The 27,495-nt window shown below is 33.2% G+C and overlaps 1 protein-coding gene, 1 long non-coding RNA gene and 1 pseudogene across 3 annotated transcripts; 1 reads left to right on the top strand and 2 right to left on the bottom strand.

Annotated features, from left to right (window-relative positions):
- Positions 1-4,541: 4,541 nt before the first annotated feature.
- LOC143233310 (protein YIPF5 pseudogene) lies at positions 4,542-6,430 on the bottom strand (annotated as a pseudogene). Its single transcript, XR_013018094.1, has one exon. The product of XR_013018094.1 is annotated as a protein YIPF5 pseudogene (transcript).
- A 3,203-nt stretch (positions 6,431-9,633) lies between these two features.
- Positions 9,634-11,349, bottom strand: LOC143235624 (zinc finger MYM-type protein 1-like). The gene is made up of 2 exons (XM_076473857.1): positions 11,331-11,349; positions 9,634-10,154 (listed from the first exon to the last, which is right to left on the bottom strand). Exons 1-2 carry the CDS (start codon positions 11,347-11,349, stop codon positions 9,634-9,636), a joined length of 540 nt encoding a protein of 179 aa, XP_076329972.1.
- A 7,214-nt stretch (positions 11,350-18,563) lies between these two features.
- Positions 18,564-27,495, top strand: LOC143233314 (uncharacterized). Its single transcript, XR_013018095.1, has 3 exons — positions 18,564-18,645; positions 20,506-20,649; positions 27,333-27,495. It is a non-coding gene; the product is annotated as an uncharacterized LOC143233314 (long non-coding RNA).

The raw sequence follows: 27,495 nt of genomic DNA on the forward strand, positions 1-27,495 counted from the left end.
CTTACCTATTAAAATAATACAAAATCCAAGAACATTCTACAGTCGTTAATAACAAGTTCAACATACAGGAAGAAACATAATGCGCGAAAAATAACTGTAAAGCTACTAAATATGGGCTACAATGAAGATGCCTTCGTTAAAATGTTGTTTATAAAGTACCTTATAAAGGAGCAACTTTCTGTTTGATTCTTTGTTTTCTTATAGCTCTGACCCATACATGATAAAATATCTGAACTTGTACGTGACGTTTAAAACCCTTGTACTAACAATGATTTTGCAGAACATTGTGGAAAATAACATGGCTTACCACGAGGGAAAACGTCGGATATCGGAATCTCATAATTTTCTGGACATAAAAAATAAAGAATCTATTTTGATTAAGAAAAATAAACCTGATGTGAACAAATACAAATGCTAGAATTAGTATAGAGACTAATGATTCGAATACGTTGAAATTTTACCAAGTCTCCATACACAATTATTAGAATTTAAATATGTTCAGACATTGTTTTATGTATATATTGACGTAATAAGATTGAAAAATACTTACCAATAAAATATGAATAAATGTTGTAGATAAATAACATTATATTCTAAACCAATGAGCTTAGTAGTTTACTAATTCGTTTGCAAATTTTATTTATTTAGTATGTTGGTTTGATTTGTCTTAACAATATAAATTCAAGAATGTTTGATATTATTTTAATATAATGCATATTTTCTAAAGACATATATCAATATTTGACTTACGAATGACAGTTTTCCAATTTAGATTCAGCTAGATTAGGAAAATTGCGGGATATCGATAGCTCCTGACGAAGTTGTAATAGAGAAATATTGAGCTAATAAATTTACGTTCTGGAGGCAGAGGTCGTGATTTTATATTTGTAGCAACTTCGTCAAAAATATTTCGACTATTTTCTATTGATAATAAATATGGATAATTTAAGAATTCGCTACCAAAGTAGTTCCTTCTTTCATTAAAATACAGCTGATTTGGTTAGTTATTAGATATTTAAACGGGACACCTTTTGAATTTACAAGAATATTTGTCATAGTATTATTACGCAGAGATTTAACTACACATAAGAGTATTTTATATACAAAAATGACCAAGTCGCGCGGTAACCACACGTGATACAAACCTGTGGTGGAAGGTCGTGTATCAGAACTTCATTTGGTGTTATGTAGGTGGTATAATTCCTCTGAAGATTGCTCACTTTTGGAAAGACCATGTAGCATCTCTTTCTAACGCAAAATATCCATACACTATGATAATAAAGATGTCTTTAGGTCGGGATTTAGGATTTCCCAGATGCCACTGTAAAACAAAGAACATAGGAATATGGATCAAGATGGGTTACTTAGTACCATCGAACGAGAAACCTACAACAATTTGTATTCCAGCCGTTGTAAGCATATAGTGGCATCTTATAATAGGTGAGAACCCACAAACATAAAGTTTAGTAGAAAACTGTCGTCTGACGGCAAACAACAGTGCCACTATAACAATAATAACCATCTCTGTCTGAGAAAAAGAGAGACAATTCACATGTACACAAACTACTCTCATGACATATCTCAAGCAGCTGGAGAATGAAACAGAAACTCATAATATTCCATAGGAAGACATGCAGGTCGTCAGATGAGGTATGGTTGGTGGTGATTACATGGACTAGAACAACGTTCTAAATCCAAAACGACTCCAAAATCGTTTTAGTATAACATCCTAAATCTCTGTATAGCACAAGTGATATTTCATAAAATATTTGATAAATCTAACCAACAAGAAGGTTACAAAACTCAATATGGTAGTTTCGAAAACATTTACTTTTAGAATTAAAATAATAACAATCCAAAGCAAAACATGAAAGAAACGTGAGAGCAATCAGATTTAGTAAACGTTTATTATCATGCCCAAAGTGCTTGCACAGTAGTAACTGGTTGGCGTTTCTTGTTCTAGATAATATATTGTGTTTTTTGAAGCAACAGAACAACTCTTCTGTACTCAAAGAAGATATAAATGGCTGTGTTCGTATCATCACATTGTGGTTACAACAATTTTAGAGCACTTACGTGCACCCTTGTGCAAATTAATTGAAACAAGACGGAAAATTACGATTTTTCAAATTTTTTGCGTTTTATTTCTAAGAATCCAAAAATTAGTTACAAATTAATACATGATATAATATTGCTAATGTTATTCTTGTCTTTAACATGGTTTCTGAATATTCTCGGTTAATTAGTCATACTTCAGAAATGAGAAGAATTTTAGTTTATAAAAAAAACTTCACTAAATCATTTATTAACATGTAATTTATAAAAGTAGCTGAATATGGATTCACTGAAGATAAATCTAGCATTTACTGTTAACTGTTTGAGGATTTTCAATGTTATTTGAATGTAGGATTTTCAATGTTATTTGAATGATGAAAAAATGCAACTTTTTGTACTTAGGTTTTCCAAAGACTTTTGATAAGGTGCCATCACACTGCTGAAAGTACTAGTTGATTGATTTGAAGGGTTCATAAGTGAAAGAAGACAAAAGTTTGTTAATGAAATCCAGCCAAACTAAACTTTTGTTACTAATAATGTTTGATTTCTTGTATTTTCTTATTTGCATTAGACTTTGAAAAGTGTAAAGCTTGAATATTACCTTCATTAATTAATTAATCAGTTACTAATCAATAAGTTTAAATTAAAATAATTAATTTAAATCTCACAAATGTTCAATTAATCAAAATTGGTGTTTTTAATCATTACTATTTTCAATTATTATTACTATCAAAGTAACCAAGATGACGCCATCATGATTTCTTATTATTTTTGATTAATTTAAGATTGTTCTATGTAGATAATTAATGTCATGAGTCGTCAAAATAATCAACTGATTAAAATCAGTGTTTCAAATTATTATTAGTTTTAGCTATTCAAACCAAATAAGTCTCACCTGAGAGTATCTGTCTAATTGAATACAATCAACTAATGAGCCCAACAACTAATTGATTAGCAAATATTCACTAATCAGTCATGTTTAGATAGGAACATAAACTAGTAAATCTGCTAACATGAAGTTTTTGGGTATTTATAGTTGTAATGAGGATACTTACATGCTAGAAAATTACTTAGGTTAATTGATAATATGTAAAATAGGTGACAATTAAGTGTATTTTAATTATAGTAAGTACACAAGTAATGCGTTTAAATCATCCTAATTTTAATTATTGTTTATTATGAGATGGATACCTATTTAGTAGCAAGAATATATAAAAAGACCTCAGCATACAATAAATGACATTAATTAAGACATGGGGTAAATTCTCTAATGCTTGTGGTAAAACTGATAGCATTTTAGAATTACTTGTGGATATACTGATTACAAGCCATCAGATATGCCTCACTTAGAACACTGTTTTACTTTGATCTCTTTATCTAAGAAGTATATTGGCTTACTATAATAGGTTCTGGATGAAAATACTTGGATAAAAGAATTATCTTAGTTTCTTTTCTCATGAGAAAAAAACTGAGCTAGAATTTACAGTTTGAAGTTTACATGGTTATCCCAGGAATCAAAGTAAAAACCACTATTTTTTTTTGTTACATTCTGACAATGACAAGAGAGGGCTAAGTTAATGATATGAAAAAAATTGCACTAGAGTTCAGTTTAAAATATTTAGTTCAACAGGTTCACTGTTCTATAATTGAACCTTACTCTGAAAATCATTCCACAAGTCCAATCAGTGCATTTGATGCTCTAACAGTATCTTTGATAATCATTTAATCAATAATTGGCCTTTTATAGGTAATCCATTTGTGCACCTAATAGAAACCAGAACCTTTTTGGAGCATTAGAATAAAATCAATAATTTCCTGAAAATTAAAGGATGGGTTTAATGTTTACTTACCCCTGGGACAGCTTTTAAAGACCAAATGTTTTATCCTAATCCTTGTTGTTCCTTGTCCAAATGTTAAATAAAATACAATCATTATTGTTACACAACATTAAGCCACACATTTAAAACACTGGTACAGAAAAATACCAAGAAAAATTTGGTTCAATGTTAATTCAGTGAGATCTAGATACATCCCAAGTTTTTTGTTATTTTTTTTAAAGATTGTAGCCTTAACAGTATCAAGTGCACTTCTTAAAATTATGGAAAATATGTTACTTAGAATATTTTATTATTAAAATTTGAAATATCTGAACAAATACTGTACATTTATTTTAACTTGACTAACTGATCTTACGAAATAAGCAGACTATATGTGTAGCATATGATCCCTTCATCATGCATATGTGTGATTTAATAGCAGAACCACATCTGGTTATCTGATGTGTCCACTGAGAGGAATTGAATTCTTGATTTTAGTACTGTATACTTACAGTTCTCCCACAAGGGGCCATAATTCATGTACTTAACACTTGAAGAAAGACCTAAGTTCTGTACATATATACTTTGACTAGCCTTGTGAAACACGCCAAATATCTGTACATCCGTAAAACAAATGCATTCGTATAAAACTCAAACAGACTATGTTCCTTTAATCAAAAATCTACATATTTATTAGTTTTGCAAAATATATACATTCCAAGGTTATAATGAATTTGTTTTTTATTATTATTTCAAACACATATTTTGTTATTGTTAGTATCAACACAACAGTTCCACAGAATCTGATGGTGGAAAAAAAATTCTCTAATTAAAATTTTACACCTTTCACAGCATTTTACCTTCCAAAAAGAAAGCAAACAAGAAGTTACTTAAGAAAAAAAAATTCTAAAGCACAATATTAAGAAGAAATTATTAAAATGCATGAATATTACTAAACTAAATCAAACTAGTCAAGCACAAGAGATTATGAAACTGCTTCTATTTAGTATAACCAAATCTCATCAGTTCCTTGTTATATATTCATGATCAAAATAGAGGTATAATTAAATATATATATATATATTTAGTAATGTCATTCATGTGACTTGTGGCTTTCATTCGGCACTATTTCTTTTGTTAGCAATTTAACTGTAAATCTTCAAGTAATATAAAACTTCATATAATATATGGAATACAAGATACTTTAGATATCATAAGCAACAACAACGAATCTATAAATAAATTAATAAATAAATAAATAACTATTCCAGTTAAGTGAAAATATATATTGAGCACTGTTAGGTATGTTCATGATAACTGTAGGTTAGTAAATTTCAAATGCTTTTTTTTTTCAGATCATGTAATGTCGGGTCATGTCTAAATTTTAAAGAAATAAACTCAGTATAAATGTTAAAATAAAATGCAACCACAATTTCATTCCTTTTTCAACCATAAAGAACAACAATACCATCTTGGATTAAATAATCTTCTTTTTGAAATCTAGCATAAGCACGTATCACATTCAGGCCCAATTAATTTTCATTATTTCTGTATGTAAGTCACTTAACACCTTTCAGAAAATGGTTAAAAGTGCAAAAACTCCATACAACAGGGCACATGGATATGCAATTAAAGGTTGCTGATGATCCATTACAAGTGCTATTACAAATAACTTTGAAGCTGACAAAGCACACCAAAATACAACAAGAATAGCTATAACCATGCCAAAAGTTCCTTTTAATGAAAACATTATTGAAACTCCTGATAAAATTACCATTGGAAGCAAACAGTAACCAAGAACACTAACAGTACATCCAGCTGATATACCTGACATACTCATCACATTCAGAAGAACATACATTGCCAAACATCCTAACACACCAATTCCATATACATATCCAAAATGAACTTTCCCACTTAATAATAAAAATCCACCAAATATCATACAAAAAACAAGAGGTCCTGTTAGATCCGTTTCCTGCAAAATTGAAGCTTCTGGTTCTTTAATAGGATTCAACACTGTCAACGTTTTTTGCATTATATGGTCAAAATTCACACCTAACTCCTCAAGCAAAGGTGGTTCATCTTCAAAATTATTCCCAGTGTATATGTCTGGGGTCAGAATACTACCAGTACCCGCATACAATCCCCCTCCATGATTGGTGTAAGTATTACGATACTGAGTATACCCTCCAACGTTTACACCTCCTGAAATGTTAGGTGGCACAAACGGGGTTGAACTGCTGTAATCAAACGATCCAAACATAGATTCTGAGCGAAAATCGCCTTCGAGTGCGGGTTTACCCATCGTATCACACTCATAGCTGTAAGTAACTGGACCTGAAGTTGAAGGAAATTCATTAACCCATCCGAAATGTTCAGAATGCATATTTCTATCGTGTTCACTATACTCTGACATAACTATATGTGTAATATTACTAGTTCTCAAACTGAAACGTCGACAAAAGTCAACGTTAAAAAATATGAAATTGGAACGCACTTACGCTAAAGACATTGACCCTTAGTTAAAGTGCAGTAAGTTACCGTTCACTGTTTATGTGGAGTATGAAAAGCAAAATCGAGCATGTAACAGACATATACATGTATATATATATAATATTTTATTTTAAAAAAATTGCTTTCAGAGTGTATACAACTTTAATAAATTGCTAATAAGTCATCTCACAAGTTACAAAATTCAAACAGAAAATTTTCAGCTCATTCTAAACCAAAAATGAAAGGTGAATGAAACCAATTTTTCGCCAAAGGGCTCTGAATGTGTGTCCCCATCTAGTACATCGGTATGCCTATGGATTTACAACGCTAAAATCAGGGATTTGATTCCTTTGGTGGGCTCAGCAGATTGCCCATTGTGGCTTTGCTGTAAGAAAACACACACACATACCCTAGGAAAACATAGAATCTGTGATCGAATCAGATTGGTTCTCACACATAATAACAAACTGGAATGTACTTTAATCCAAAGAAATGAAAAGAAAGTTATGCAAGTCCATTTTGCTACTACAGGGTTTGTAATACATATAGAGGTATAGTGAGTCGTATATATTTATAAGTTACATAAGTATCAAAAACGTGAATCTATCAAGTCTTACACTGCTGAATTAGGGACAGCTAGGGTAGATAGCCCTAGTGTAGCTTTGAGCAAAATTAAAAACAAACCAAACCAGAGAGCACTTGAATATATACACTTTGTATATACTTCACAGCACTTGGGGTCTACTTCCGGGAAGTTCACGTGAAAATGTTTTCGAGAAATACTCAGATTCACAAAGAGGCTGGTGAAGTTTTACTTTTATGCAAACCTGGAGATTGAAAGAATTCATTTTATACCATTTACCGACTCCGTGGGCCTATGACTCACATTTAAAGGATGCTAGATATACAAGATTATTTATGGTAAGAGTTATTATTTAGTTTATCATGCTCCAAATGTTAAACGTATGTGTAGATTATAAAGATAACCGTCAGATCCTTAAATTTGATCAGAGTAACTCAAGAGACATCAGTGACTACTGCAGACAGAGTTCCTTCATTATATTCTATCAACTAGATATTGAGATGTGCAGCACAGCTATTCAGTGAGGATATTTTTGTTTCTTCTTTGTAAGCGTAATAATAAAAAAAATTGAGATATATAGGATAATAGGAAAAAAGGACACAGAAATGTCCCTTTAGCAGAGGCGGCAACAGGATATTTTCGTTGGATGGGCTGAGGTAAACTGTGAAAGGGCTTCCCAAAATGCGATCAATATGAAGTATAGATGGTAAATTATAATAATGTAAATACCAAGGTACATTTCAGAAAGGTGTGCTATTTTGAAATGCGTTTTCAATGCAGTTTTCATTGGAAACTCATACTCTGATTAATAATTCATTGTTACAATTTAGAAATAATCTGTTTATGAAAATATGCGTATATGTAAAAGAGGAAGCTCACCTAAATTCCACCCAAGGTAATACATAATAATAAAGAAATTCAAAATTAGTTTAGATTGAACATTTAATATACCATTAAGAGTAAAGCTACAAATCAAAAGAAATATAACATAAAGACATAGTTTAAATAGCAGAAACGAATTATCCCATGTGAAGTTAATACACTTTGAGGAAAAGTAAGGTTACTATCAGGTTAACTACCTTTCATCATGTTGTGTTTATAGTCAATATTACTTCAAAACAATGCGCCTGTTCTGGTGATTGGCAGCAAATGTGTCTATAACAGTATCAATATCGAGTTGTTTTGTTCTCCTGGAGTTTACTGATATGACAGAAAGGTTGTTTGTGCGGTTGTTACCACTGCTGTTGCGCAAGTATGTTTTAAGAAGCTTCAGACATGAGAAACTTCTCTCACAGGCAGCTGAAATGGCAGGCAGGGTCACAGCAATGCATACAAGTTTGTGGAGATCCATGAAGGCATCCTTGTGTGGCTCTAGCATGGTTGCAAGCTCAAATGTTGTGGCTACTTCCTGCCCCTTGTCTTTCTTCCTGGCAATTAGCCGGTTCAACTGGTTAACCTCCACTGCGAGTTCATCCTCTGCCACACCATAGTTTGTTGCCATTCCTAAGAGTGTTTGCTTGTCCGGAAATGTGGAGTGTTTGGGGTTCAATGCAGTTGAACCCATCAGAACACTTCAGGCATCAGAGGAGAATCTTCTATTCAGCTCGTTGAGCATACTGTCTATGATGACATAAAAGGTGTGTCTCCTGGCATCTGGTGTTGGTTCATCTCTTTGGCCAGTCTTAGATGTGATTATGAATTCGTCCAGGTGTCTGCATATTCCCACTTTCTTACATATATCCTCAGCACACTCTTCCAAGTCTTTCCATGTTGCTTCAGTTCTCATTTCTGAGAGACCAGAGATGACAGATTGTACTAGGTCTCCTCTGCAGAGGCCAGATGCAGGTCAGATGACTGGAGGTGGTCTGATAGCTGTTTTGTCATCAGCAGTAGTTTTTCTATAGCCACTAGACTGGTTACGAACTGCTGATTTAGGAGGATGCACAGGCCCTTTGATTCAGTGGCTCTGTGAACATTGTTCCCCTCCACAAGACGCTTTAGGGTTGTCACAATGGCAGGGAGGGTTCTTTTTATAGCCAGACAAACAGCATGTTGGCAGGCCCATCTTGTATCTGACAGTCGCTTCAACTCTATGTGCTGGTTCATGGGTTCAAGTTCCTTCTGTACTTTCAGAAATTCTTCATGTACAACCGATATAAAGAAGAATTTGTACAGCTTCTGAATTGTTACAGAGAACTCTGCTGCAGCCTAGACGTTGTGCACACAATCAACTAGTACAAGGTTGAGCCTGTGTGCATAGCACTGGACATACACAGCCTGAGACACCTCTTTCCTGAACCTCTCTTGTACGTCACTGATGTGCCCTGACATGACTGCAGCTCCGTCATAGCACTGGCCAATGCAAACATTATAGTCAATACCGCATTTACCCAGAGTCTCCATGAATTTCTTGAGCAATGAATTTGCATCCAGACCCTCAAAGCTGTGAAGTCCAGGAACTCCTTGTGAAGGCTTTGTTGGTGGAGGTACCTTACCACAATGGACAGCTGTTCTTGTTTGCTCACATCCTTTGTTTCATCCACCATAAGAGCAAAATGCCGATATTCTTTCTGATCATTCCAGTTATAATGTCAAGTAGTTCGTTTTGGATATCATGGTGCGTGTACTTGGCATTGCAAGGACCACTCAGCTTCTTCTTCACAATTTCATCATACATGGAAATCATGTCAAAAGTTCCAGGAAATTGCCCCTGTTATCTGACTGACTATCTTCCCTGTGACCTCTCTGGGCTTCATTCTGGCAGGCTGTGTAGAGCAGTGCATCTATCACAGCTCTTATATAATGTCGGTTTTCCTCCACAGTTTTAGTGTGACTTGCATCGAGTGCATGTTGGATCCTTGCATCCTTTGTTTCCTGCGATTTAAACTCTGCCCAAGTTTGCATGGCAAACTTGTGTTCTGCAGAGTTATCATGGGACTTCAGTGATGTGGTCGCCTTCTTCCAGTTCCGGAAGCCTTCATTGGTGAAGAACTTCTCAGTTTTACTGAAGTGTGTGTGACTGAAAAGACGATATGCGAAGCAGAATGCAGCATCTTGGGTCACAGGATACTCCAACCACGAGTGCTGATCACGCCAATTCTTGTTGAATGACCTTGACTGGCCGCTGTATTCTGTGGTCGGGTATCTCTTCAAGTCTGGACAGGTAGGACCACAATCTGGAAGCTGGCTCAGGTCCGTGGGTCCTGGTGGTAGTTTTAAAACCTAGGTGTGAGTGGTGCCCTCTTGTGGCTGGGGTCCCGCACTAGTCGTGTCCGCATTCTCACCATCACGATCACCACTGTCCTCCTCACTTGCACCACATGTGTTTGTAAGACCATCTACTCGCTGCCTCTTCTTGGGTAGCAGGTAGTGTTGTATAATCAACCCTATGTGTAGTATGACCGGTTTATGTTTTGGTGAGTGATGTCTGACTCTTGTCTTGTGTGTTGGTGTCCTTGTTTAAAAACGAGTCGCTGATTTTGATTTCCTCTTATTAATCCAACCAGAGTGTGTGTTCCAGTGTGAGGCCGAGTACCATAGAGAGCGAGAGCCGCGTAAAAAAACATAACTTCCTTTTATACAGAGCGCACGAACGTCAAAGTGACCCCCGACCCGGCTGACTGCTAGTTCAAGAATTTCAAAAAGTATTACACAACATTCTACCAGACATAATCAAACATACAGAAAACAACGAATCAGAAATTCATTTTTACAGTAAAATAATCATGGAGTGCCTTTTAAAAGCAACTACGGACATGGTACCAAAACAACAATATATAACCATAAACAATGCATGGAAACCTACCAAACAACTATCAACAATGATAAAACAACGAAGACAATTAAGAAGACTAATCAATGCCACAAGAGAACAAGAATTAAAAACACAAATTAACAACATTAGAAATGAAATTAGAGCAGAAATTAAACAGCTAAAACAAGAAAAATGGGACAACTTCTGTTCCCAACTAAACGAACAAACGGACCCTAGTAAGTTCTGGCTACACTTAAAAAGATTCACAAATGAACCCACGACAAGAAAATACCCAACACTGGAATATAACAACAAAGAAAAAGCAGAAGCTTTCAAGCATCAATTACAAAACACATTTAAAACACATAATGACACGGACATGAACAACCATTACTACAATAAAATAAACAACCACGTAACAAATAACATAGAATTATATAAACCACACTTTCCAGTTAACATTATGAACAGCAACACTAATAATACATATGACTACAATACCCAACTACTCACCACAAAAATCAAACTAAATGAACTTGAACAAGCAATCAAAAATTTAAAAACAAAGCTCCGGGAAATGATGGAATATAAACAATTCTTCTCAAAAAAGGCACTCCAAAATTACTTGACCACCAATTAGCCATATTTAACTTATCTCTATACTCTGGATACATCCCAAGTTCTTGGAAGCAAGCTAATATTTTAATGTTCCACAAAGAGAGAAAACCAGCCAATAAACCAAACAGTTATCGATCGATCAGCCTGACCAGCTGTGTAGGCAAAATTCTTGAAAGAATAATAAGCAAGAGACTCTCCACATTTTTGGAGATTACTTCAAAATTACCAGAAGAGCAAAACGGATTTAGAAAATATAGACAAACAACAGACCATTTAATTAGATTAACTGAAACAATAATAAACAGCTTTAATAAAAAAGAATGCACTATCGCCTGCTTCCTTGATTTCGAGAAAGCATTCGACTCTGTGTGGCACGATGGTCTTCGGTTCCGTATGTATGAAATGGGACTACCGCGTGGAATTATTTGCTAGTTATCCAACTATTAGGAAAATAGAAAATGTAGAATAAACGTAGAGGGAACTTTTTCGGAGTTCTTCACTCCAGAAGCTAGAGTCCCTCAAGGAAGGTTAGTTAGTCCTATTCTCTTCATCATGTGTGTAAATAATATGCCACTCAAAGACCCAAACCATGGATACACGTCACAGTTTGCTGATGATGTAGCAACCTGGAAAAGTGCCCCTACACCAAAAATAGCAGCCACTAACTTACAACCACAACTAAATAGATTATGTGAATATTGTGAAAAAATATAAAATTAAAATAAATACAGTGAAGACACAATTAGTAATATTTTCAAAATCAACGAAACATCAAAAAGTTCAACCTCAGATCTACATGAACGGTGAGCTCCTCCAAACTGCTACATCTGCAAAATTGCTAGGGCTAACATATGATTCGAAACTTACATTGATAAAACATGTAAATAACATAAAAACTAAAATTTGACGAAGAATAAACTATTCTAGGAGTCTAACTGGTAAAAACTACGGAACAACACCAGAAAACATCATTAAAATATACAAGACATACATTAGACCTGTAATAGACTATGCAGCTCCTGCATGGATCAATTTAAGTGAAAAACAAATACAAATCAAACTCCAAACATTACAGAATACACTAATTACGTCAGCATACAGAGTACCTAAACCACTTCCTCAAAGTTCATGCACAATTACTCAAATACACAAACAATACCAGATAGACTTCTACAGAGTACAATAAAATATTTTGATAAAAATTGGCGAAAAAATGAGTTGTTATGCGAACTAGATAGATATTGCATATATGACTTATTAAAAAAATTAAAAAATGAAAGAACCATATAAATGGACATTGTCCTGAAAAGGACCAGACTAAAGTTATGATATTACTCCAACCATTAAGTATTTACTCGAAATATATTAATCAGGCCATTTTAACAAAGTAATGGAAGGAGGAAGAGGTCTAGCGTACCTGACCCTCCTGGGTATACAAATATATATATCCAAACACCAGAGAGAGAAAGAGACTGCTAGTACCACTTCTTACTTCCAAGTTGTGTTAGTTTATATGAAACGAATGGGAATTTCTCTCCTTATATTGGCATTAAGGCTTACAAAGGATATTCATTTTAAACATCGAAATATAAGTGAAAAAGATATAACATACATACTATTGAGTCATTTCATGAATAAGGAACAACTAAACACAGTTCAACATTACGAACAACTGCTCTGCGGCATTGAAATCACCAAATTATATTAATAACACATAAAAATCCAGAACATATCCGTGAAATACTGTTAGAGAAAGTGTTTATCTTTAACCATATAGCACAAGTACTTAATTAAAGGGTAGTGTTAATGTAAAATTACAGGGCTAATTAGGGAACACAAACACAGGTTTGATAGGGCATGTTGTAAAACTGTGGGCAGCTAATGGGAATGAGCGGGGGAGGGGTGTGTGGCGTGCAGCTGGCATCTGGATCTCGATCGGGCTGAGCTGATCGTTAGCTGTACGCAAAGCGTACACTATGGTCAGCGGATCGGTGATCATACGCTTAAGACGTTCGAGGCGGAAATCGCGCGATCGAACAAAGCAAACCCGCGGCCTGGATATTAAATGGTCATAGTAGCACCAAAACAAAATGTCTAAATTACAGTTAACCTTCACAGAAAGGCTGGTTTCTTCATAAGTTCACATTATTCATACAGGTCAAACTGTGATTGTGATATTGTTCTTATTATCATAAGTGTGACAAGCACCTGTTACAATAATGTAACTACTACATTACATTAAATTAGGCACTTCTAAATAGCCCAAAGACAATTTCAAAATTAATTCTAAAATTGTTTAGAAATATTATTTGGTCAGTTAACATGTAAGGTTATTATCTAATCATAAGTATAACATTAATTGGATTGTAAGTCACAATTTTAAGTATATGCCACAATCATCAGTACAATTTTGGATGGCTGATACACAATGCAAAATGATCTCACAGAGAATACAACACCGACTAAATGTTTAATAGTTTTGACCTATACACAATGCACTCATATATGCATGCTATGTTTTACTTTTCAATAAAAGGTAAATGAAATTAATGGGCAAATACTTATGAAACCTTTGGTTTATCAAGTAAAATCACTGATGATCTGTTGTAACTTGAAATCAACGTGGTTGTCTAATCTTCGTAAAAGCTTAAGATAGAATGGCATTACACAGGGAGTAGCAATGCAGCGCATGAGTTTTAGTGCATTCAGTACGTTACTATGGGACGCATGACACATACTTCCGTCTTAATGAAGACGTTGAGTTCTACAGATCAATGTCTCTTTGATGTTAATTGTTAAGCAACAACGACGATTGTGTTTTCCATATTTTATGAAAATATGTAGGTAACAATATTGGGGGGGGGGCTTGGCTCATTTTGGGGGTCTCAAGCCCCCCCCCCCCTGGCGCCACTACTGCCCTTTAGAGAAATCTGATGAAATTGATAGTGGTGAACACACCCTTTCAAAATGTTTCCGTACGAAGCAATACAAGCAAACAACTTTTTGTTGTTTTTTTTGTTCAATTTCGCGCATATTCGCCAGTCATACCTATTTTTGTTATTGACTCTTCTATACTGCTGTAGTGTGCAAATGTTATAGCTCAACTATGACTGTAAGAAAATACAAATCATAAATGAAAGTACAAATTTAAAAGCAAAGACATTTTTAAAACTACCATACAAATATTACAATTATTAAGGAATACAGTAACAACAATGTACGTAGGAAAATAACATTTGAATTATACACACCAATCAGTTACAAAGGAGTGATGGACAGGAGCACAATTACAAGAATAAAATATTTGTGCTGGATGCCCGTCTATGTTTAATTGTTGGTACGAGTTCCAGTAAATGAAAGTGATAGTATCATTACGAGTAAAACTAATAGCAACTGATTTGAATAAGCTATTAAAATTGTATGAAAGAGAAAACACCTTTGATAAATGAACTTAAAAATATACTCTGACAGTATAAGTTATACATATGTGTACAACAAAACAATAGAACCAGACTCAGGTTTCTTTGGACGAAAAGAGGCTTGCGTAGGTCTGACGATTGATGCTATTTAGAGTATGTCTTGCTTAAGATTTGGTCATTTAATGATAAGTAGATTAAGAAGGTGAAATTAAAGGAGGATGTTCTTTTAAACATGTATTTTAATATTCAGTGCTCAAACTTTAAAATAAAATATGTTAACTCTCATAGTTCAGTGCCTTCTGTTCATTTACGAGCGTGCGTTGTGCAAAGTTTAACATAATTTCATCAGTCTTAAAATTGAATTTTAATTATCTAAAATGTTAAACCAAACAAAACGCCGAAACTTGGCGAAGCATTGAGTACGAATAGGCTTAAAATTTGTTGTATGGATCATGTGAACTGCTTGTTTTTTCTTCAAATTAATTTGTCTCTTAGGAGCTTTGTTGAAGTTTGAACTTGGGCTGAAAGTAGAATCTGAAATAGTGAAATTAGAAGAATGTAAAAAAAAAGCATGCATTTTATGTGATTTTTTTACGTGGATTTTAGTAAAGAGTTTGTTGCCATAAACCATCTTTGTATTCGTAACCGAAAATAAAATTGTAATTTCGCTAATAGAACTATACATTAAATGCTACTGATAATTATTGCTATATTATATGAACCAGTGAGCTGAACTTGACGAACACGTAACATTTAACAAGAATGACGTACATGTATAGTGAGCTCCAGAAGTTACAAATGTATGCGTTATATTGATAATAAAAACAGCTGTAGACGTATATATGCTTATATTTTCTACTTAATTTAAAAGTATAGGAAATGTTGGCTTTCTTACAAATTCAAGTTTCGGTACAACTACAAGTGTAGTGCTACAACAATAGGCTATACTGTAGAGAAAATTAAGATCCTTATATTTTGTTACATATTTGTTTACAATTAGAAGTAAGTACATTATCACGTAGGTGACAATATGAGTACTGGTTAGTAAACAAGGTAAAGGTATTAAACTATTGAACCATGAACACACACCACTTTGAGAACTAACCAGGTAATAGAACTGTTTAAGTTAAGAGGTGTAGATACATGTACTACTATTTATCTGTTTAACTTTCTACTGAATGTTTTTAACAATAAATGTGTATTTATCATGAAAAGTGTAAATGTTTCAAGTTATGTTACTTTTTTATATGAACTTATTTCACATTTATAGATTAGATTGTGATAATTATAACTTTAAAGAATTTTCTGTTGCATGTATTATTGATGCTGTTAGTGGTACTACAACTACGTAATTTAAAAATGTGTAGAGTTGTATTAGGTAAGCCTTCCAAGTCCCCTGCTGGGATTATGCTAAGTCTTTGGATTTACAATGCTAGAATCAGAGGTTTGATTCTCTTTGATGGACTTAGCAAATAGTCCAATGTGGTTTTGCTGTAAGAAAAAAACAAACACAAGTTTTCCAAATATGAGGTTTGATTAGATGGAACTATGAAGAAGTTCTTACTGACCACAACTGTGCTACATGAAATAAAGAGCTTGGATATAAACTGATAAAATAAACAGCCTCTGATAAAACCCTTGAAAACTATGTGTACCTTTTCATAACTACAAATACTTACACACTATCATATTAAATGGAAGGTGGAGCTCTGATCACGTTTAAAACTCTACTTGACGGTGAGTTGAGCAGAGCTAAGTAAATAAAACGATTCTCCAGAAAGTGAAGCCTCAACTTTATCCAGTATGATTGATCATTCTTATTTCAGTTAAGTGAGGTTAAAACTTCTAGATGTTACCTGTACAAACACTGAAAGGCATTACTTTGTTCTGAAATGATGTCACTGGATATTTTGACCTCCACAGGTGGTAACAAGTATTGCCAACTTTGAAAATAATAATAAAATAAAGGTAATTTGAAACAAGATAAATTTAATGATTTTCCTAGCCAACCTGTTATGGAAAACTTGTATCTCTTCAACACTTAGAATAATTTCATAAAAAATATTACTACTAAATAAAGAAGAAATTTATGATATATTCTATGTCACAAATGTATAAACATGTACATTTAAGTACAGTTAACTAATTCCTAATAACTGAAATAAATGCAAGATAATGCATATGGGTTATCATAATTTGGATTATAGGCGTAACTTTGATGGGAATAACTTTAACACTGTAATGAAACAAAGGTATGATCCTTCCAAGCAGTGTGCTGTTGCTGGCAGTTGGACAAATACGATTTTAGGTTGTATCTACAGAATTATTGAATACAAGCCAATATGTCACTGGTTAGGCTACATTTAGAATGTTGTGTTCAGTTTTGGGCTTCTTACCTAAGGAAGAACATTTAATTTTTTGAAAGAGTTCAGAGGAGGGTTGCTAAAATTGTGCCTGGGTTGGAGGGTTTGTTATACAATGAGAGATTAAGATCTCTGACACTGTCTTCTATTGATAAAATAAGAGTTAGAGAGGACCTGATTGAAGTATTTAAAATTGTAAAGGGGATTGATAGTGTTGATGTAACACCTTTTTTCATACTTAGCAGTGAAAATAGGGGGACATAAATACAAATTTTGGCAAGGCAGGAGGAATATTCAGCTAAGACAATCTTATCTTTATAACAGGGAGGTTGGCTTCTGTAATTGTTTGTCTTTGGATGTTGTGAAGGTAGTAAATTTTAGTGAGTTTAAGAGAAAGCTTGACAACTATATGAATAATAAGGACTGGTTTTAAGATTTTATGTTTTTAAAATTTATAATAGTTCAGAGGATGTGATGGCCAAGATGAACTAATAAACATTGTTGTCCCTATACATTATGTCATGGTAACACATACAGTTTCTGTTTGTTGTCCCTATACATTATGTTGTGGTAACAGATATAGTTTCTGTTTGTTGTCCCTACACATTATGTCATGGTAACACATACAGCTTCTGTTTGTTGTCCCTATACATTATGTCATGGTAACACATACAGCTTCTGTTTGTTGTCCCTATACATTATGTCATGGTAACACATACAGCTTCTGTTTGTTGTCCCTATACATTATGTTGTGGTAACAGATATAGTTTCTGTTTGTTGTCCCTACACATTATGTTGTGGTAACAGATACAGCTTCTGTTTGTTGTCCCTATACATTATGTCATGGTAACACATACAGCTTCTGTTTGTTGTCCCTATACATTATGTCATGGTAACACATACAGCTTCTGTTTGTTGTCCCTATGCATTATGTCATGGTAACACATACAGCTTCTGTTTGTTGTCCCTATACATTATGTCATGGTAACACATACAGCTTCTGTTTGTTGTCCCTATACATTATGTCATGGTAACACATACAGCTTCTGTTTGTTGTCCCTACACATTATGTTGTGGTAACAGATACAGCTTCTGTTTGTTGTCCCTATACATTATGTCATGGTAACACATACAGCTTCTGTTTGTTGTCCCTATACATTATGTCATGGTAACACATACAGCTTCTGTTTGTTGTCCCTATGCATTATGTCATGGTAACACATACAGCTTCTGTTTGTTGTCCCTATACATTATGTCATGGTAACACATACAGCTTCTGTTTGTTGTCCCTATACATTATGTCATGGTAACACATACAGCTTCTGAATAATAGTGGAAACAACAGTTGTAACTCACATTTAACTATTATGTGTTTATTCTATGTTTCAGTGAAGTCAACTGAATATTACCATAAAAATAAAAGGTCTTTGGTGGTTAAGTGGATCATCTTATGTCTTTCAGGTAGTGTGTTGTTGTCAGTGAGAAACTAAACATGATTTTGGATTGTATCTACTGGAATGTTGAATATATGCTTATGAAGGTAGTATCATCATTTGATTCTTTTAACTGTGTTAGCACAAATGTAATACACATTACTAACAGTTATTCTGTCTTGAAAAGTGTGATATTAATCAGTACAGGTGAATCTAAAATTTTGTAGCACTGTGAAGAAAGAAAATTCTCCTTCAAAGTTTCAAATAACTAAAGAAATACCAAAATGTTCCTTTTTGTTTGTTCTTTAATTGTGTATTTTAAAATGTACCTAGCTATGAGAAAATTGTCTATAAACATGGTAGTGAAAGAGATAACCAGTGCTTTATTTTATGAGCAAAATCAAGTTTGAATACCTTACTAAGAAGTATTGTTATTGTTTCTCTAGTACACATCTGATACCAACATATTTCTCTAGTATGTTTCATCAGTCAAACATTCTTCTAATACTTAATTATAAAAAGTCAATGTATGTGTAAACTATTTCAAGTGAAGTAAAAAATATATACTTGTATAAATTGGATCTTAATCTTGTGTAAGGCAAATACATTCTGTCTCGAGCAAATATTACACTTCCATAGCAGGAATTTAAATTACACATTTACATTGTCTGTTGAACCAATCTTTTAGACTTATTAAGTGGACTATGTTAGAAAATTTGTGGCTATCTGGACTTTTCAGGAATTTAAATTACATGCACTGTTTGTTTTACCTGTTTTATTAGACTTATTAAGTGGACTATGTTAGAAAATGTGTGGCTAACTGGACTTTTCAAGAATTTAAATTACATGCACTGTTTGTTTTACCTATTTTATTATACTTATTAAGTGGACTGTGGTAGAAAATGTCTGGCTAACTGTACTTTTCAAGATTCAGAATGACTTTGTAAATTTCGTTTTTACAGCTTGCTCACTGTGAGAAAAGTTGAAATTTCCTCTGCAGAAAAACTGTAAAATTAGAATAGTGAAAAGTAACTTGAACAAGAAAATTATAGCAAGAAAAGGAATAACATATGTTTATATAGAGTTTCTCCTCAAAGCAAAGCAATAGTGAGTTTATTTATTAAAGTTTTTGACAGTGAAACTTGTGTAAAACATATACTAACGTATGGTTTTATTTCCATCTTTGTTTCGAATATTTTGCTACACATAAGCCAAAAGCCTTTTAAAACCTGTAACTTTGAAGGTAAACCTGTATTTGTAACCAGCAAAATGTTCAGTACTGTAGTTATGATACTACAAATTACCAAAAATAGATTTTAGTCCATTTGTCATGTGGGCCAATAATTATGGTTTCATTACACTATGTAACAAAATTTTTATTTTACTTGTTCCTGGGCAGAAAGTGTTATTTCCCAATTGCTTATGCCTTAAGTAAATGGAAAAGACCTATTTTTCTCTTCAAACTTTGCATTTGTGACCTAGAAGTGTATAACGAAAACATGATGGGAGACTATATTTGGGGGCTGATACGTGAAAGTGATTTATATTACAGTAGCAAATCTTGAAAAACTACTCACTTCTAAACATTTTTGTATAACTTTAGTATAAATACATGTAAATCTGAATTCATATGTTTTATTCAGACCTTATGCAAATGAAAATGTGCAAATTTGTCCATTTTTACATAGAAAATAGATTAATTTCAAAATTTCATTATCCAGGTTACAAAAGCAAAGTTTGAAGGGAATAATTGCCATTTTCCATACTCTTACAACATAAGCAATTAATAAATAACACATACTACCCAGGAACAAAATATGTTACATAGTATTGTCAGTATTTGCACAGTGAAATTTGTAATGATACACATAGTAAGGGTTTTTTTCATGGAAAGTTTGTAGATTAGTGTAGAAACATTTATTATATGTCAGATATAAATTATATCAACACATTTTTTATTTTTGCAGTTGCCTGTCTCACTGGAAGGTCTGTATCATGTTTACCGTTTTTCACAGTAATGCTCTTTCTGGGTCATGTTACAAACTCAGGGTTTCATTATTTTCTGCACTGTGGCATATAATAAAAGAGAACATCTTTGTATTAAATGTCTGGTGAGTTTAGGTTTTATAGTATTATACTGTTTAATTAAAGTAAACTGTGTAACATAATATATATTACCTGAGGAAGGTGTTTGCCCCAAATGTTACAGAAAATAACTTTGATTTAGATGTGTCTTAATTCATGTATCTGAACTGAGGAATATTAGTGTGTTTCTTTCACTTGTTCACTGAATGAATATTAAAATTGTAGCACAACCCATGCATGCATAATGTAGTCCACTGTTACACACTGCTAGCACTAGTATTTTAATTGTATTAAGGTAATCATAAAAGCTGTAGTTCTGTAGAACTTGAGTAGCATTTCTTATATGAGTATTAAATACATAATGTACTAGCATGACATTAAACACTACTTTCATGTGATATTTGTATCAAACAGTTAAATGAATGTTAAACTCATACCATTAATCCAGTTTCTTTAAAACTTGTTATACCATTCGATCACAATGATTTGTGATGACACCAGAAAGTCAACTCTACTTGGCATCACTTTACATGGATGTTGTATGTAAACATAATTTGCCTTGGTAGTCTACTGCAGGCCCATACACAGAATGTTTGAAGTGGAGGTTCTAATTTGTGAAATTAAATGCCAACTCATATTGTGCAAAGCAAAATCAGTATGCTAATGCCTTGGGGGTCTAAGGGCATGCGATATTTCAAGTCAAAAGATGGTAATGTTTCATAAGAAGAGTGTAAGCTATATAAAATGTGAAATATTATAATCAAGTGCACTATAACTATATAAGCCTAATTATTTTATATGATAAAAGTTGGGGGTTTGTAAAATAGGCACAAAAGGCATTAGCAAAAGTGAAATCGAAATGGCCACGGAACATGAACCGTTTTCGCACATGTTTTATTGATTCATACTTCATCTTTGGAGGCCCACCTGAGTTATTCCGTAAAATAATTGACTGGAATTGGTTTATCCATTTCTTCACACGAACTGGTGAAAACCAAGTATGCTTTATATATTAAATGTATATTTAATCTTTTTTTATGTTCCAAAAGTAAGTGCTATATGATTGGTTTGAAAGTTTTGAAGTATTTTTTTCATAGTTATTCATAGTTGTGTTGACAGGCTTAAAATAATAATTAATGAAATAACAGTATAAATTATTAATACATTAAATATATTATACTAATATTTAAAAGAAAATTGAAAAGTTTGGGTATCTTAGAGATCTTTTTGTATGTACTTAATTGTTTGACTTTGGACATGTTCATTTTGTTTCCATGTTTGTCTATGTTTGTAAATAGAAAAGTAACAAATAAATTGAGTTTCTAAAACAATGGCTTTATAGTTAGTGTTCTTGTTTTCAAAATCTGTATTTTGCTTTTCTGTTGTATAACTCAGTATTTTCTTCATGCTTGTGTGTTGTAGTTTTGTATGGGGGTAAATATGGCAATTAGCCAAGGCTTAAAGTAGAACAGTGTACATCTTGAAATAGATGTGATTTTTAAATCCCAAAACAACTTCTGGGTTCTGTGTGTATTTATACAGTTAGTCACAATGAGGTGGAATAACTCTTACACCTACCTGTCAACTTATCTGTTGAATGACCTATCTGTCATTCTGAAACAAATTAACAACTGTACGTTCTCTGAAAAGAACATGCTATTATAGCGTGAAAATGATATTTACACATTAGTTTACTGCCTTTATGAAGGTAGTGTTGTAATAATGTGTGATCTTTAATGACAAGAAATTTTGTGTGTTGTGAATATTCACTTTGATCTCAGTCCAATATGGTATTCAGATGTACTGATTGATATCCAATCAGTAGCCAAAGTTTCTGTATGTGTAGAGATTTAGGAAATGATAAGCAGGAATAAATCAATCAACTGCAATGGTATGGAATTGTTGTCTGGAAGAGTTCTGTGATTTTTAAATCACTGTCATTATTTTGTTTTTCTGAAATGCATACATTTTTACTTGTAAGTCACATTGTTATAACATTAAATATATGCAGCTACACTTCTTATGCCAGTGATTTCTAGAAAACCCATTGTTTAGCATTGATGTACTGTGCTGACATGTTAACCAATGGACAAGTTTCAGTCCACTTGATGAAGTAATCAAAAAGGACAAGCACATATCAATTATTGTTTTCAATTTTGGACAAACAGCTGAATACCATCTTATATCTAGACTGATCTTCATGAACTTAGAAGATGTTTTCCGTGATTTTTCACTTAACATTGCATGTGGTACAAGGCCCTATACTGTCACTCAAAATATTTATGTGAATGGAGCCTAGAAGACTACTTTTCTAAATTTGCAGTATGCAATATTTGAAATGTTTTCCGCTTTAGAGCTCTGGGTATTACTAGTTACATCAGATTAGCTACCATACCTTGTTTCATAACCATGGTAGAACATTCAGGTTAAGTAGTTAACACACAGGATCACATACAAAAGTTGTAATATTCTCAAAACGAGACCCAAAAGTCAAGAGCTTTTGGATAGTTGACTATTCTTCTTCAGGAGAATAAATGGTAGAACATGTCATCTTTAACCTGTAAATTATTATAAATGCTGCAAGTTTTATACATCAGTACTGTGTTTGCCAGTTTTGTAATAAGTGCATACAACATAACTCTACAGCAACAAGGTAAGTATAGATCCTTCATTTCCTCTTCCCAAAGCTCCCAGTGGATTATTTGTAGGTGTCCACTTTGCTTCAGTAGCTTTAACTGCTGCATGATATTTAAGAATTTGACAGTCAGTTAGAAAACATGATCTCACTAATATACAATATAATCATTTCTATATTGCTTCTGACCCAGTTGTTATATCACAGTGTAGTACTTTTGAAAGTCCATCATCTAATGTACAACTTAACATTAAACGTTTTCAGAGGTTAGTAGCCATTTCAGTGATGCATGACTCACTCAACTTATGACCTTCTTAACATACAAATAGTGGCAATAATGTTTGAGAAGTTATACAACTGTAAGAAAGTATTTTGTTGTACAGTTTTGGAATTCAGGAGCACTCAATTTATAACTTGCATATGTGGTCATGTACTCCTTGCTGACCTGTACCTCTGACAAAATCATGTCAGTTCTTTTACTAGTGGCATTTGATTAGAGAATGAATGGAAAACTTAAGGAACATAAAAAAAAATATTGGAACATTGACCAATGCGTACTTCATAGGCTAGAACAGAAGTTCACATCTTAAACAATGTAGACAAATGTGCTGTTATCTTTGAGAAGTTATCTACAAACAAGATTTTTTCTTTGTTAAAATATGATGTATGGTCTTGGACCATTGCAAATTTTCCAAGTTAAGTGGACACTCCATCTGTAATGACTGTGCATATATTATTTCCAGTTTTCATTTCTAAGTCTGCATTCATGATGCATTACAATACCCTGCAATCATAAATCTTTGATGATTTCTAAGGGTTCTAAGTGTAAACTTCATTAATCTCTTAACAGACATGATGTTGAATTTCTACAGTAATTAATTGTTGTAGGCAGTCTTAGATATGCATTAATTATCCACTTTGGCTTGACAGAAATAAGAAGCCAGATAGAGTATACTGAACCATGGTGCACCTTCCAATACATCCAGAGGTGTATTTGTGTGTTGATATACCTTACCACATTTATCCATCTAAAGTCAGAACAGTACCTTAGGGTTCACTTTTGTTTCTGAGAATTATTACTGGATATAACTGCAGACTCATTGAAGGTTGTATTACTCCACTTATTAGACTTTGCTCCATTTTATTTATGGCAACTTCCCCAGTACTCCAAGGTATCCTTTACTGCATTGTTTTATCAGATGTTTTCTATGTCTGCATAATGATGTGGAGTTGTTGTCTAATCCAATCAGTCATCTGGTTACATGCACATCAGCAAATTCCCTGAGCAATTCACAAAATCTGTCTGTCGTGAATACTGGTTGTTTTCTTATTTCTAAACAAGAGATTTCAAGTACTCTTGAAGCTGTGTATTCTTTCTTGGATGTGATGCTGTGATCAATAGTTGATAAGTTAACCAAATATCTACATTTTCACTAATTTCTTTAGTATCACACTATTGACCACACCATCTGATGGCTGAATAACTGAATGTCAGTTTCTGCAAATTAGCCCTAGTACGATACCTTAGCTGTTTCCCTAATCTATGGTTAGTTGCCTGCTCCATATGCTATCAGCTTCTTAACCAGTTTGCAGCCGAGATACTGTGCACATTCAGAGGAGGCTCATGTGATCTGATCTGTGGGTGTCCAGATCCAGAGGTGTGGACATCCTGAGGATTGTAGCATCCTCAAGCATAGTTTGTTGTAGAATTTCTCAACATATAGTGATAAATATTGTCACAATGATAGCACCATCACATTCCATGTGAACAGCAGCTGTTGAAAATGATATCAGAGCCTCACCAGTTGGAAAAGTAGTCCAGTCATTGATATGCCACTTATTGTTACATTTAGTGGAGCTGCATTTAAGCACAGGTGCATGATGGACTAGCAGAGGGCTTCATGGGATCTGTGGATTATGCTCATTTGTGACATCTGCTCATATGTGTAAAATTTCGTACTCTATAAGTATTCTTATCCATTGATGTAAAACTTTTGCATAAATAATGCACATTGGTCTCTTATGGGCAGTCAGACTTTTGTGGAGATTTATATGATGTAGATATTTAAAAATAATTTGTCAAATATGGAGCTTCAGAAGGAGATTGGGTTCCCTAGACAGATGCCTACTTTACCTGACTGGTACAGCAGCTACTAATTTCAAAAGATTCTAACATAGAATCCAGAAGTTTATTAATTTATGTAACGAAATGAGTACATACAGAAACAGTCATGGAAGAGAATGACATAGGTTATTGCCATAGGTATGAATAAAATAACAGAATTTTTCACTAGATTCTAACCCTGAAAAGAACATAAAATAATCCATTCTTAATTGCATCATAAAATATACCATTAATAGAGGGTATTGTAAAAACTTCTAATTATCATATTTTTCTTAATGTATTTATTTTCTTCGACAGACTTAAAAAGGCCAAGTGTAGTTTGACCTGCGTAAATGAAATAAGTGCCAACAGGGTGTTATAAAAGGCCAGCTTATTATTGAAACACCAAACTTGGCATCTCTGGCAAAGTGGATAACTGAATTAAACATTGTAATTTGTTTTGCACATTGTACATTCATGGTATGAAATAAATAAATTATAAATTGTTTTGTTTTTTTACAAGTTCCTTACATGGCTAAGGCCTAAGGGGCTTCAGTCTGCCTTAGCACTTCAGGATTCAAGTAGTCTGGCCTATAGACTATTATTTTCTTTTTAAATAATTCCATATGATAAGGGAATAGGTTTTTATAGAAAAACAGCATATAGGTATAAAAGAAATTTTCCCTGTTTAAGCACTAAATTTTAAAACATGTTAAAACAATGTTCAGTCAAATCTGTTTACCATGTATGTTTATGAATCTTTAACAGATTTGCAGTTATAGATAAAAAAATAATTCCCTTTGAGTTAAAAAAAAACAACCTGTGTTTCAGCTAGTTGGACAACAGCTGTACAAAATACATGTATGTTTGTAACTGGAGGAACAATCTGGTTTATTTCATCCAGCTGTTTGTTTGTTTGTTTTGAATTTGCACAAAGCTGCATGACGGTTATCAGCACTAATTGTCCCTAGCTAGTTGTCACCACTCGCCACCAATTCTTAGGCTATTCTTTTACCAATGAATAGTGGGATTAACTGTCACATTATAAAGCTCCAATGGGTGAAAGGGCAGCATTTTTGATGGGATAGGGAATCTAACCTTTGACCCTCATATTATTAGTTAAGTGCCATGACCACCTGGCCGTGCCAGGCCCTCATCCAACTAAAGCATCAGACATATCCCAAGAAGATAAGAAAAATAAAGTTTAGCATCATTACTTCATATAATGTTATAATCTCAGGAAGTTTTTTTTTTTTTTGTAATTGGCTGGTATTTACTCATTAAAGACCCACTGTCATACATTAATATGCAAATTTTGTATCCTTTATTTTTTGTCATTGAAGTTGTGATCCATTAAGATTTTCTGTAACATTTTGAGTAATGAATAGAATATTTTTATTTTGTTATGTACAAAATTGAGACATACAAGATTTTTAAAGAAGAAAAGAGATTGCTAGGAATAAAAATTTAATTACTTGTGTCAAACCTGTTGGAATACATTTATTTGATCATTAGCAAAGGCTGTAAACAAGTAAAATCAGAGTGGTTCTTAAGAATGTGAATTTGAGAAAAACTGAGGAATAATTGAATGGTTGATTATTTGTATATAAACACAAGATAATTTAGATTTGAAAATAGAAACATTAATTTTATTACAAAATTAACAGTAAGAAAAAATATTTTTATACATACATTTCCTCACTTTCCAAGTTGTACTTTAGGTGGCTTATGAAAAGCATACAGGGAGGAAGGCTGCACTTTGAACATTACAGCCTTACAATGGAACATTTTGCAATGGAAAATAAGTTGTAAGGCTGTTGTTAAGATGTACAGACCATGTGAAATGTGGACATACCATGCATTTACTGTTTTTATATTAATGTAGAAATTAAAAAAAAAATTCAGTTTGAATCTATTCAGGTTTTATATATGATACAGAAATCTATTAAGTTTACTTTCTTGTTTTATAGAAATAATACTTGATTTGCCTACTGGATATTACTATAATGCTGTACCTTGTGCAAGAAGATCAACAATGGCAGTGTTCTTCAATGGTGGAGCAGTTGTTATCTAGAGGTCATGGACTTTCCTACGTTAAACAAGAAGGACCAGTCACATGGGTAATGCTAGTTG

This window comes from Tachypleus tridentatus, chromosome 12, assembly GCF_004210375.1.
Source record: "Tachypleus tridentatus isolate NWPU-2018 chromosome 12, ASM421037v1, whole genome shotgun sequence".
In the NCBI taxonomy this organism is placed as follows: Eukaryota; Metazoa; Arthropoda; class Merostomata; order Xiphosura; family Limulidae; genus Tachypleus; species Tachypleus tridentatus.